A 13,981-nucleotide genomic window follows, 5' to 3' on the forward strand; every position below is an offset into this window, starting at 1 on the left:
TTGTTCTGGGCCAAATTATACAGTGTCAAGCTCAAACTGTATGAATTTATATATGTTGGCAGAGCAGGCCACTTTCGGGGCGCCACAGCTTTATCCTAGCATCCTGTGCCCAGCTGGGTTCCCATCACTCTCTCCCCAAACCCATGAATTTCCTTCTACTTGGTTCCAGAAGGGCAGACGAGGAGCAGAGTCAAAGTTTCACAGCCCCACAAGGGAAAAGAGCCCCGGAGGACTTGAATTTCTAATGAAACTTAAAGTAAAACAGAACGCGTGCCTTTGCCAACAAGCTGGAGCTTTCTGAAGGTTGATCCGAGATGGGGGCAGGGAGTGGGGGCAAGATGGAGCACCGTGCTTTGGGCCAGCGTCCGCGAAGAGCTCCGCAGCAGGAATACAAAGTACCCTGGGATGAAAGCAAACAGCCAGTGCTTCCTGTGGCCAGTCTCTGCTCAGAACCATTCCCTCCCAGAGCTCACCAGTCTCTCAGACATACAAGCGGCGTTTCGGGGATGCTGAGCAGACAGATCCTCCAAATGGAATGTCCAAGCCAACAGCTAATGAGACAGGGAAGCCAGCTTCCACTGTCCTTTTCTACTCCGTGTTCTTCTGACGTGTCTAGAGAATCAAAGGGCATGCTGTGTTTCCTGGGGTTTTTTTGTTGTTGTTTTTTTTGTTTTTTCCTTTTTCGGGACGGGACCTGTTATTCTTCTCTCTGCCTGAATAGAGATGGAAAAATTGGAGGGAAGTATTAACTTTTTTTTTTTAATGTTTATTTATTTTTGAGAGAGACAGAGACAGAATGCGAGTGGGTTAGGGGCAGAGAGAGAGGGAGACACAGAATCCGAAGCAGGTTCCAGGCTCTGAGCTGTCGGCACAGAGCCCGACGCGGGGCCTGAACTCATGAGCCGCGAGATCATGACCCGAGCCGACGTTGGATGCTCAACCAACTGAGCCACCCAGGCGCCCCGGAAATATTAACTTTTAAAGCAAATATGGAGAAGACGAGTGTAAGGGATGAAACAGGTTGCAAAGTTATTTTTCTTTTAATGACACGGGTTGTCTTGATCATGGAATGAAGGGGGCAGAGTGCAAAACAGCAGCACGGCTAGGCTAAGGCAAGCCATGGCCAAGACTTTTGGTCCTGGGCTCAGGCCCACTTGGGGCTTTAAGTGAATCAAATAAACAAAAAAGCACGGAGAGGAGCCTGGACAGTTTGCAGGGCAGAGAGCCGCTGCTGCCCGGTCTGGCCCAGAGCTCAGCACACCTTTCTGGAAAGGGGGCGTGGGGTGAAGGATGAAAGGAGGTTTAAATGAGAGAGTATTTCTACCCTGAATCTACTCATTACAACACTTGCAGGAACCGTCTGATCAGTGCTTCAGAACGGGGGTCAGACGCTAGTTCCCCGCCAGTGCCGGGCCTCGCCCTCCACACCTCTCCGGGCCCTGCACGCTCCGGTGACACGTACCTGCTTACCCTACTACCCGCCCCCCCCCCCCCACTACCATACCTGGCGTGATTCCGAGCCTTCACGTAAGCCACCTTCCCGCCCTTCCTCATCTGTCTGGAACGTCCCCGTCAATGTCAAGTATGAGTCCGTGGTATTCCCTTGCCCACTGGGCCATCTCTCTCTCTCTCTCTCTCTCTCTCTCTTTCTCTCTCTCTCTCCCCTTCTCACTGCACTTTTTCTGCACGCCTCCGCTTCGTGTCGAGGGTCTGCGTGTCTGGTTGCCGGCAGACTCTAAGCTCCTCGAGGGCGGGGGGCCTGTGTCTTACTTTCTCGTCTACCTCTGCTGCCTGGAGCAGTACCTGGCTCGCTCAGGATGCTCCGCCAGCTCGTACAGGATAAAGGCACAGGTGGGATCAAGCTCTGCCCATCTTAATTTTATCCTAAAGACAGAAATGCGACCCGAGAGACTGAGCGCCCTCTGGGTTCCATACGTTTTCGGAAGAAATTGCTACTGTATTACTTTTGCATCCAGCCTCCCTGGTTCAGGTGAAACCAAAGGAATAAACTCACAGAGGGGCATTAGAAGTGGCCCCTCCGTCCTCAAACTTCAGCTGCTGTGTGGAGTTAACCCCAAACGTGGCCTTCCAGCCAGGTGGGCCGGCCACGAGTTCTCCCCGCCCCTCAGGACAAAGCCCCCAGAGCCGAAGCCCGGACTGTGTCCAGCTCCACGAAGCTGTGGCAATCAGCTGTGGCTGATGGAGTGAGCCACCGACGCGGTCCGCTTCCACACCCTTCCACACAGCCAGCTCTCTGACCTCGTGCACTGGGCACACTGAGACGTGCCCTGCCGGGTCCCCTGGTGAGGACAACACACAGATCTTAAAGAGCTGCTCCTGCAAGGCAAGGCTCCTCCAGACGTCTGTCATCATCAGCAGACAACCCAGCAGCAACCTCTGCGCACCCATTACACGAGGTAGAAGTGGTTCCGAAAACTACACATGGGGGGGGAGGGGAGACGGGGTGCAGGGTGGCTGTGGCTTCAGGAAGGCTGGGAGCTTGGGACCCAAGGCGACAGCTGCTGGCAGTCCAAATACAGTCCTCCTCCTGCTCAAAGACCAGAGGCAAAGAAACGCAGGCAATGCACTGGGCTGCCTATTTTTAATTTATTTCTTTTAAGACCACCTTCTCGCAATTTCCAGAGAGAAAATACAAAACAAGAAACAGACTTGGTTTCAAATACATAAACAGTGCTGGAGTTGAAAGCATTACTGATAACATTGCTACAGAAGAATGTCAGCTTACTCCAGGGCACTTCAGTATTCCTGAGGCGTAGACAGGATTTCTCTTTTCCTCCCACTGGGATGTTCTCAGGTGGAAGTCACTGCTCCTGCTCCTGCAGAGGAGGGACGCTCTGATTAGAAGTGCGCACACAGCATTTTGACAGCATCTCTAACCCGAGGGACCAACGGGCCCAAAACTCAACACCCAGCTTGCTTTAAAACAGTCTCACGAGGGGGCGCTTGGGTGACTCAGCGGGTGAAGTGTCCGACTCCGGCTCAGGTCACGATCTCACGGTTCGGGAGTTCGAGCCCCGCGTCGGGCTCTGTGCTGACGGCTCAGAGCCTGGAGCCTGCCTTGGAATCTGTGTCTCCCTCTCTCTCTGCCCCTCCCCTGCTCGTGCTCTCTCTCTCTCTCTCAAAAATAAACAAACATTAAAAAAAAAAAATTAAAACAGTCTCGCAAGAGGACCATAAACACCCCTCCCAGGCTCTTAAGAGCAGCTCCCTCATCTTTGAGGGAGGAGCGAGGGAAAGAACAGGTCTGCCTAGTCGGTACCTGGACAACCGTTCCTACAACTCCTCAAAGGGTGCGTCACAGGTGAGCGGACAGAGCGTGGCTCTGGAATCAAGCAGCCCTACTAATGAGGGGATCTCTGGCCAGTTTCTCAACCCCAGTAAGATCTGTGTTTTCTCATCTGCTCAGCGAGGGGCAGTAAAACCTCTCCCACTAATCTCTTGGGAGGGCGGGCTAGAGAAAGCACAGAAAGCAGGGGCACCGAGGAGGGCCCACAAGGCAGCGCGGGCACCCGACAGGCAGCCACCATAAAGTGACTGCCCTGCAACAGCCCCGCGCCGCGCTCCTCTCTTCAGAGAGGAGGATGACAGCACAGAGAGGCACAGACTCAAGTTCAGATAAAGTTACAAGGCCACGCTGGAGCAATCCACACAAGGCTGTAAAATCGGAACAATATTTTCCACAGTAATTCCCCACCATTAAATGTATAATATGCATATAATCACGCCTGAGCCATTACCCATGACAACCCAGTTCGGAACAAAGAGAGTCTTTTAAACAATTAAAAGCCCTGAAGCTCCTCTCCTGTTCCTTTCTGTTCTCTTCTCCCAAATCCGGCCCGAGTGCCAAGAAAGCGAAGGGTCAGGGAGCAGTGGAAACTGCCCGTCGTCAGCCTCGGCCTCTCCTTGTGCTGTCCCTCTGATTACCTCACCCTGGCTTTGCGGAGATGGCGCACTAACATGGAGGGAGGCGACAGGGCAGCCAGGCTCCCCGGCTCCCGACTCCCTCGGTGAGCATGCGCACACGGGTCGCTCGGGCAGGCAGCTGACAGTGTGGGCAGGTTCTAAGAGAGAGGCTACCGAGCTGTGGCGGGTACGGTCATCTGGGATTCGGTGACCCTTGCGGCTACGGCTTTTGACCAGAACTGGGACACTCCATTGCACCACATTTTCTGCTCTGCTTGTTATCAGGGTGGAACAACGGCTAAGCCAACCAATCACCCTTCCTTGGTCGGCCTCAACTATTCCCACCAACGTGCCTCCTTCTACAGCACCTCACGGCTTACAAACATGTTCACGCTGAATTCTAACAGCAACCCTGTGGGTAGAAATTACCACCCTGTTCTTATGGACGGAAGACAGAATCTCAGAAGCAAAAACTCAAGATCACACAGGAAGCAAGCGGGTGGTGGCCCAGGACCCACGCCTGGGTGTCCTGGCTTCTGGGCTCTCCCCGCCCCCTCCCCACAAGGCTGCCCAGATCAACTGGCTCTAGCTCACGGTGACCCAGAAAGGAGACGATTCGACACAGCCAGGCAACGGGACACTCTTCACTGCAGCTGGTGCTGCTGCAAAAACTCTGCCTTAGGAAGCCTGGGGCCACGAACACGTCTAATGGGGTATACAGTGCACGTCACTCCTTCACTCCTTCGTTTCACTTTTGTCTGAGCGTCTACTTCGTTCTGGGCCCTGGGGATACATAACTAAATACACCCGCGTCCCTGAGCACCCGGCCTCCCGAGATCCTTTCCCCTAAACCCCGCGGTAAGCACGGTAAGGCGACGGGAAGGCTGCGACACACGAGACCCTTAGGAAATGTGCTACTTTCCTCCCTCTCAAGGCACGTTACAGTTTTTCATCGTGTCCGCATTAGTAAAAATGTCTGTAGACAAGGATGTTGGCAGAATCACTGGGACTTACTACAGTCAAGAACCTCCCCTCCTCAATAAAAAGCAGAGTCGTGGCTGAGTCCCAGCTGCTGGGTTTCGCCCGAGCGTGTGTGAGACGTGAACGGGGCACTCCACGATGTCGCACGTGAGCGCCACTGGCAGGTATCGAAGACAAATCCACTTTACCGTGACGATACATTTCCAGGCAGGTTCTTCAGCTGCAGTCGCTAGCAAGAGAGTCTATGTGTGAACGTACACGTGCATCTCGAGGGACAGTGGAAGGAGAGACTTTAGGCACCCAAGCGGGGTCAACACCACGAGACGCCAAAGAGCAATCAGGAGCTCAGTGACACGCACAGTCTATTAAGTATATGTGCTCCAAAGAATTCTTCAGAGACTCAGGAGAAACTCTTTGTCTTTTAAAAGAAAGAGAAATATCAATTCTGTACGTACTTTGACGTATTTTCCATGTAGAAGATATGGAGCCTGGAAATCATGCTGACAGTTGGAGTAGGCCATTCCCAATCCCATGCCAGAACCAAAGGCTAAGGGCCACATTCTTCCTAGTGAGCAGAAAAAGGGAAAATCCCAATAGAGAACGATTAAGAGAAGATAAGGTTTTTTGTCTGGCTTAAATACATTGCTTAGGGTTCCATAAATATTCAGCATGCCTCCTACTGATACGTACAACATGCCATTCATTTCTATCGATGTTTAATCAACGGCCAAAAACCAGGAAAGGGAGTCCTTGAGTGAACCTATTAATTTAGCGAATAATTAATTACCTGGTACCTATGCTGCTAGGTTTGAGGTCTTCATGAGTGGTACAACACGGAAAACAGTAGACACAGTCGAACATTTTAACTCTTCTATGTCGGTTCTTTTTTTTCCCCCCAAACTTTTATTTAAATTCCAGTTAGTTAACAAACATCAGTTCTAATCATTTGCTCATTTTAACTCATTTCTTAACCTTATCAGAAATAATACCACCCTCCGGTAAGGTGCTTGAGTTTTAAACTGAACCAACTGAATTTTGATGACAGGAAGTTGTGAGGCTTACTTAAGCCAAGACTGTAAATGATTCTTTTATATCAGCACCAGGTATTAATTGTGATTCTCCAGTAATGTATCCCCCCGCTCAAGTTCTTCATGGAAAAGGGGTCAAAGTGACCCCTCCGGCTTCTGTTCAATATCCCAACGTCAGAAGTTCTTACACAGAACGAAAGCATTTCTGGTTAAAAGGCATGTGTATTTCTGGCCCACTTGTTTTTCTTACCAGTTGGACTCTCATTTTCAACCTCCTTGAGAAAAAAAGTATAATTAATTTGAAATATTTGAGCGTGCAGATTTGGCCAAATGACTCACTGGCAGAAAGTAGAGGCTTTTCAAATGATATCATATTTAAGATATCAGGCACCCTGACTCAATGCCCAGGGGAAAGTCTAGAGATGCCCAGCCCATCCTGACCTCTTTTGAGTCCACGTTCTTTGTCTAGCATATTTGACAGAGGCCTCCCTAAACCCGTAAGTGTATGCTTGGCAACCATGTGGATGTGCCCTCCAGAAGCGTCCCTGCTATGTGTATGCACACACTAGGACATTATGTTGAAAAGGCAGTAAAAGTCACACTTACTTTTAAAGAAGGTAAGTGAGAAAACCAGTCCTAATCCAAAACCAGTACCTACAAAGAGGGAGGAAAAACATGTTCAATCTCATAATAGTAATGTGACAAAAATAAAACGAACCTTTCATAAATGTGAACATCTATAAAACATAGTACAAAAAAAAAAAAAAACTTGGTACAGAGCTGATCTTCTCATTTCTAACTTTTTAAAATTTTTTTAAATGTTTTTATTTATTTTTGAGACAGAGAGAGACAGAGCATGAGCAAAGGAGGGGCAGAGAGAGAGGGAGACACAGAATCTGAAGCAGGCTCCAGGCTCCGAGCTGTCAGCACAGAGCCCGATGTGGGGCTCGAACTCACAAACCGCGAGATCATGACCTGAGCCGAAGTCAGACGCTCAACTGACTGACCCACCCAGGAGCCCCAATCGTTTTCTTTACAAAAAAAAAAAAGATAAGAAAATCAGTGCACAATTTAATTAAGTAAATATGGCTTGAACTTCAATAATAAATAATAACATTGGTATGATCATAGCTCTGAATGCTAGCTGTATCGTTTTCGTAAGATATGTTAAAATGAATGTAGAACCTTTAAAAGAAATGTTTTACCTAAAATGTGGTACCAGTTTAGGGGCAAAAAATCACCTCCTGTACTGCAGTGATACACATCCCGGACTTTGAGGTAAACTCATTTTGCCATTATCAGAAAAGTTACACACACCAAGGAAGAGAACCAAACTCTGATTTTGAATTTTTTCAGACTTGCCAATTGTTTTCAGACCTTGTATTCCGATGCTCTTGACAGAGTGTCTACTCCAGGGTCCAAGTGCGCCTCCAACCAACCTCTTTACAGTTAAGCACCACAAAAAAGCCCCCCGTTCCTCACTTTGCCTTCACAGTTTTCCAGTTTGTGCTGCTGGAACTCCAAGAGCTTCTTCTCTAATCATGACTTTAGGCTACTGCAGTGTCAACACTCAGAGTACTCCTCGGTCGACCAGCCTGACCTCTCTGCTCCAAACCCGGAACTTCGGCACAAGCAACCTCCTTCCCATAATTTTTCATCCACCCAAGCAGCGACCCAGCTGATAGTGGCCTGAAGAAACTGCTTATGCTACTTACTCGGAATGATTTCTGGTAATTCTCCCCTGCCACATGTATGTGGCCACGGTGTCGCTTTCTTTCTCGTGACTAAATCCTACACGGACAGGAATTTTAATTAAAAATCATTACTTTGCCCTGTCCAACAGACCCTGCATTAGGTTTGGTGCTCAACTTTAAAAAGCAGTATTTTGGGGCACCTGGGTGGCTCAGCCGGTCAAGTGTCTGACTCTTGGTTCAGCTCAGGCCGTGATCTCGTGGTTCATGAGATGGAGCCCCACATCTGGCTCTGTGCCGACAGCGCGGAGCCTGCTTGGGATTCTCTCTCTCCCTCTCTCTGCCACTACCCTGCTCGTGCTCCCTCACAAATATAAATAAACATTAAAAAACAAATAAAAATACAGGGATGCCTGGGTGGCTCAGGTCATGATCTCATGGGTTGTGGGTTTGAGCCCCGTGTTGGGCTCTGTGCTCACAGCTCAGAGCCTGGAGCCTGCTTTGGATTCTGTGTCTCCCCCTCTCTCTACTCCTCTCCCACTCATGCCCTGTCTTTATCAAAAATAAACATTAAAAAAAATTTTTTTAATAAAAATAAAATAAATAAAAATACTAACAACTTTAAAAGATACATAAGAAGCAGTACCTACAGGGTGCCAGGGTGGCCAGTTGGTTGAACATCCAACTCTTGGATTTCAGGTCATGATCCCAGGGTTGTGGGACTGAGCCCTGTGTAGGGCTCTGCACTGAGAGTGGAGCCTGCTTAGGATTCTTTCTCTTTCTCTTTCTCTCTCTCTCTCTCTCTCTCTCTCTCCCCCCCCTTCCCCTTCCCTCTCCCTCCCCCCTTCCCCTACTTCCACTCTCTCTCCCTCTCTAAATTAAAAATAAAATGCAGTATCTGAAAATCACTCATGTCACCCCAACTTCCATATAATTTAATAAAATGGTGGAAAACTAGTGAGCTTACAGACCACAATAGTTAACCTGTTCAAAGCTGACATCATTTGAGGAAAAGGAACTAACATTTTAGTATTGCCCACACGTACCCAACATTCTCTCGCCACTGCCCCTAAATTCTCTTTTAAACCAAACATCAACTTGATACGGTATTAGGCCCCATTTTTCAGATGCGGGAAATAACTTGCTCAAGGATACTGGTTAGCGGCAGAGTAATGAACTGGGCCCAAGTCTGCCCGACTCCAAAGGCACCGTACCCCCTGTGCCTTGACACTGGAGTCCCCTACGGTTTAAACCCCTAAACAATCACTACCTCCCAAGGGAAAACTGGGAGTGTCGAGATGTCTACAGCCAGTCAAGTAAGATACAGCCAAAAAGCAAATTGTGCTTCCCACACAACAGCCCAGAACGCTAGGCAACCAGGGTAGTAACAAGTCTACACAAGGCCACAAGGGCTTGTTCAGATTCATTCCCGGACTAATCCTGTCACACATGTCACAGACACAAGTCTACCTGGTAGACGAGCTTCACGAGCTTCAGAGAACGGGAGCGATCGCGATTGATACTCCTTGGCAAGAAAATGCTGTTGCCTGGTTTATAAAATGGCACAGGGTTCAATTTCAAAGCGACTTGCCTCACCCCCTTGCAGCTGGAAGATGAGTAAGACAGTAAATTGGTACTAGAAAATGAGGTAAAGGATTTGGACTGGCTTACAGATTTCAAACTGGGCAATGGGATGGGGAGGTAGGCCAGTAAAAACATAATGGCTTACAATCAGAGCTTTCGGTCTTCTCCATCTGGAAGGCAACTTTTTGGCAAACAAATCAAAAGCCCAAAAGGAAAATATTCCAGCACTTTTCTTGTCCCTCTGACTCCATGCCTGTCTCTCCTATTTTTCCCCAAGGAAAGAAAGCTCTCTGATGCTCAACTTTTCCAAGTGGTAGACCAAGAATGATGGCAACCCACTGCTACCAGCATCGCTCGTCAGAGAGGAGAGATGTTTCAACATCAACCCACACAGAACAGGAAATCTTTACACGTTTAAGTGCAGGTGTATGTCCAGTCACCCAGTTCTGCTCCCAGCAAAGGCATCCACCTGCAGGTAGGAGACCAAAATCACAGCTCAGACTGACCAAAAGACGGAGGGTGCTCTACGGCCTGACACTGGGCTGCTACACCTTCAATTCTTTAGAGTGGTGTTTTCCTCCGTTTCTGTATTTTTAAGACACAAAATAATAAGACTGTTCTCTCCAGAAAAAAAAATAACACAGAAACTGATTTTTCAATGCCAGTGTTTTACTTAAACTTAGCTATCTCGGTTATTTGACAGATTAGCAACGGTGCAGCCGCTGATGAGTTTCACAGGCTCAAGTTCTCACATGCTGGATTCCTTTTAAAAGCAACATGTTGCTTCAAAGAAAGTCCCACCTGATCCGGGGACACCGACTCTGCAGCTGTTTCCACTAAAGATCGGCACCTCGAGGCCACGTTAAACTTCGTAACAATAAAACATGAAAGGTTTGTCTTACAATAAAAACAAACCCAACGTAGAAAAGAGAAGAGTTTTCTCCGCCTTTGGCCACTTTTTTGTGTTGTTGCACGACAAGCTCTCTTAGAGGAAAAAAGCCAAAGGAAAAAGTACAAAGCATTTTTCACCTTCCCTGGAAGCAAATATTTAACTATGAATAAGGTTTATATAACTGCCTTCCCCCACTCAAGCCTGTTCTTTTGGTCAATGCTGTCTGGAATGACAAATAAACCTAAAGAAATGCCTGATTATAGGTACACATCTTCTTCATGGCAAAGTCCAGTTAAGAGGGGAAGGAGGGGGGCAAGGAAACACACACACACACACACACACACACACACACACACACACACACACACACGAGAAGCCTTATGGAATTGACATTAGGCAAGGAGCCCGTGCTCCGAAACCATTTCTTTTGGAGAGGGAAAAGAATTGGCACAAATTCTTTCAAAAAGAAATTACTCCAAATCAATCTAACCCTGCACTTCAATGCATGCTCAGCGCCCAAAAGGACATCATAAAACCGGCTAGTAGATAAACCCAAATTTTTAGGAAGGAGCAATCCCTGAGTAGTTCATCTGATACTATCTTAATAACAAAACAAGGAACTCGCTCCCACTAATGACATATAAAATACGGCCCTATCTTATGCCCAAGCAGATTTGGTAACAAATTTAAAAGAACAACAACCAATCGCAGTACACCTGCGTATGCCTTAAGCCACATTTTGTGTCAAAAAGGGGAGAAAATCAATATGTGTTGATGGCCATTACTGTGACATACAGACAACTTCAGGTTTCAACTTTATTTAGAAAAATCTTTGCTCTCACCATGCCACGTATCATGAAGCTTTACTTCACTGCCAATAATTAAGAAGCAAACATAATCAGCAAGAATTCACAAGCAGGCTACATAAAACGTACTCTGGATGTCAGCCCCCAAACAGAGCAAACTGGGGCAATGCCTGCTCCTGCGGAATCAACCCGGTAAAAGTTGCAATTGCCAATGGAGTTCGCAGTTAAGGAGGAAGAGCTCGTTGTCTGGAGTCACACAAAAACAAATTCTCACAAATTCACTCACGAAGCGTTTCTATGAAAGATCACAGGGGGGCAAAAAAGACCAGGGACCCATTTTATTTATCAATAACTTAACATATGATAACTAAGATCCCACTCTGGCTTACATTTAACATTTTTATTTATTCTTCTGACTTTTTTTCACTTTTGTAAGTTTTTAATTTTAATTCCAGTATAGCTAACATATACATGTACAGTGTAACATATACATATACAGTGTTATAGAAGTTTCGGGTGTACGATACAGTGATTCAACAATTCTATACATTACTCAGTGCTCATCAGGATAAGTGGACTTACATTTAACACTTTATTTTTTTTTTAATGTTTTTTTATTTTTGAGAGAGAGAAAGAGAAACAGCGTGAGCGGGGGACGGCGGGGGGGAGGGAGAGAGAGAGAGAGAGAGAGAGAGAGAGAGAATCAATGAATCTGAAGCAGGCTCCAGGCTCTGAGCTGTCAGCACAGAGCCTCACGCAGAACTCGAACCCAGAAACGCTGAGATTGTGACCTGAGCCAAGGTCGGACGCTTCATGGACTGAGCCACCCAGGCGCCTCACATTTAAAACTTTTTTTTTTTTATTTTTTAACATTTATTCATTTATGAGAGACAGAGAGAGACACAGCATGAGCAGGGAAGGGTCAGAGAGAGAGGGAGACACAGAATCCGAAACAGGCTCCAGGCGCTGAGCTGTCAGCACAGAGCCCGACACGGAACTCGAACTCGCAAACTGCGAGATCCTGACCTGAGCCGAAGCCGGACGTTCAACCGACTGAGTCACCCAGGCGCCTGACATTTAACACTTTGAATGAAGCTCCTAAATTCATGAGCTTAATGTATGGTTATCAATACTAACATTTGACCTGTACCTAAAAATTAAGCGAAACTGCAAAGCAACTCCATTTTAATTTCTATAACTTCTATCAAAATGTATGAGCAAAAACTTCAGTACCATTGCAACTGGCAGTCTGTGTATATGAGAAGCTTCAGGAATTCCACACGAGTTTTTAAGATCCCTAGAAGCCACGTGCCAAGCAACTCTGTTCTTAAATGTCTGAAAGAAAAGATAAAGGTTCTAGAACAAGGAGGGCTTTCGTCTCCAAGTGGCGTGGCAAGAGGACCAGTGCCATCACGAGGCGGGCCTGAGTCGACCACTGCTCCACAGCTAGCTCTCTGACGTCAGCTCAATTATCTAACGTCGCCTGGCCTCGCCCCACTCGGCTATCGAGAAAAAACAACCTCACTGAGTTGCGGTATCAGGAAAATACAAGGTATCTGGCAGTGTCTGGGACCTAATTCGAATTCAGTAAGTGGTAGTAAGTTCTGTTACTTCTCTAATGGAACTCAAAACAGGTCAAAAGTGTCACATAATAGTTCATCCTCTATTAAAATACAGTCCACTGGCTTGACTACAGACCACACTGTGGGTGAGTCACAGCTGAAAGTCACAACCTTTCTCCCAACTCTGAGTGGGAGCTGCAAAATTGCATCAGCAATTTTGTATAGGAACATATCAGGTCGTGACATACACTTTCTAAAACTAGGGGATTCTGGGGCGCCTGGGTGGCTCAGCTCGTTGAGCATCCAACATCGGCTCAGGTCACGATCTTGCAGTTCGTGGGTTCAAGCCCTGTGTCGGGCTCTGTGCTGACAGCTTGGAGCCTGGAGCCTGCTTCGGATTCTGTGTCTCCCTCTCTCTCTGGCCCTTCCCCTCTCGAGCTCTGTCTCTCTCTTTCTCTCAAAAAGAAATAAACATTATAAATAAATAACAAATACATAAATAAATAAATAAATAAATAAAGGGGATTCCTTCAGACTCATTGTTAACTAGAACATTTTGCTTCAAATATAATAAAGATTTTCCTAGAGCTATCTTGTGTTTCATAAAGCTGTATTTATGCTTTGAACCTGGATTAGTATCAAACTGATCTGTTTATAATGGACATGCTTTCCTGTTCAATCATGTTTCTATCAATGCTATTACAATCATCACATGCATTTGTTATAACAGAACAAACAAGAATGTGCTTTTATAGAGAAGCACCCTTGGGACTGAGTTTAGTGAGAATTACATTTCCAAGAAACATTCCTGATTTATGAAAGATGCTCAGGGCCCAAATTATGAGGAAAAAAATAAATAAATAAACAGTTTTAAGTCAGCTCCAAACTGTGTTACTTAATGCTTTGAGCCAAAGACGGACTGTCCCAGGTGTCCACGTGGAAATGCCAAGTCATGTGAATTAACCAAGAAAGTGTGCCGGGCCAAAGACCCAGAGATGGTAAAGTCAGTGTGTGTTAATCAGCTTCTCAAAAGTCAACATCGCTGTAGGGTATGTGGGAAACAGAGGAAGAAGGGGGCTATCCGACAAGACCTCCACCTTCCTGTGGCTCTCCAGATTAGACAGGGGCTGGAAGGAACATCTGTAGGACTTTCTCGGGTAGACATCAATTCCCTGGATTCTGATCAGAACAAGCAAACCAGTCAGCAGAAAGAAGCCAAAATAGGGAAGGTAAATGTGGAAGTCACTACTGATGTGCTCTGCTTCCAGAGAAGCCAAGCTCACTAAAAGGGTCCTTTTAAATGAATGTGTGTATGTAGCACACGATCCAACTTCAGAATTCTGACAGTCATACGACTTTCCAAGGCACAGAAGAAGAAACAGGTTTGGCACACATTTTACTGACATATAACTAGTTAATAAATTCATATGTGGGCATAGCATGTAGGAAAATGAGAAAAAGCTCTGAAGACTTTATTTAAGAGAGACTGGAAAAAATGCAGAATTACTACATT

The 13,981-nt window shown here is 46.7% G+C and overlaps 1 protein-coding gene across 1 annotated transcript in view; it reads right to left on the bottom strand.

The window, feature by feature from the left end:
* Positions 1-2,585: 2,585 nt before the first annotated feature.
* Positions 2,586-13,981, bottom strand: part of MICOS10 (mitochondrial contact site and cristae organizing system subunit 10) — a 34,052-nt gene continuing 22,656 nt past the window's right edge. The window contains exons 2-4 of the mRNA XM_060624978.2: positions 6,540-6,587; positions 5,361-5,470; positions 2,586-2,837 (exon numbers count right to left, since the gene is read on the bottom strand). Of these exons, the coding sequence (XP_060480961.1) occupies positions 2,823-2,837; positions 5,361-5,470; positions 6,540-6,587 (173 nt within the window). The 3' untranslated portion in view covers positions 2,586-2,822. The remainder of the gene's footprint in view (positions 2,838-5,360; positions 5,471-6,539; positions 6,588-13,981) is intronic.

This window comes from Panthera onca, chromosome C1 (genome assembly GCF_046562875.1).
Source record: "Panthera onca isolate mPanOnc1 chromosome C1, mPanOnc1 haplotype 2, whole genome shotgun sequence".
NCBI classification, from domain to species: domain Eukaryota; kingdom Metazoa; phylum Chordata; class Mammalia; order Carnivora; family Felidae; genus Panthera; species Panthera onca.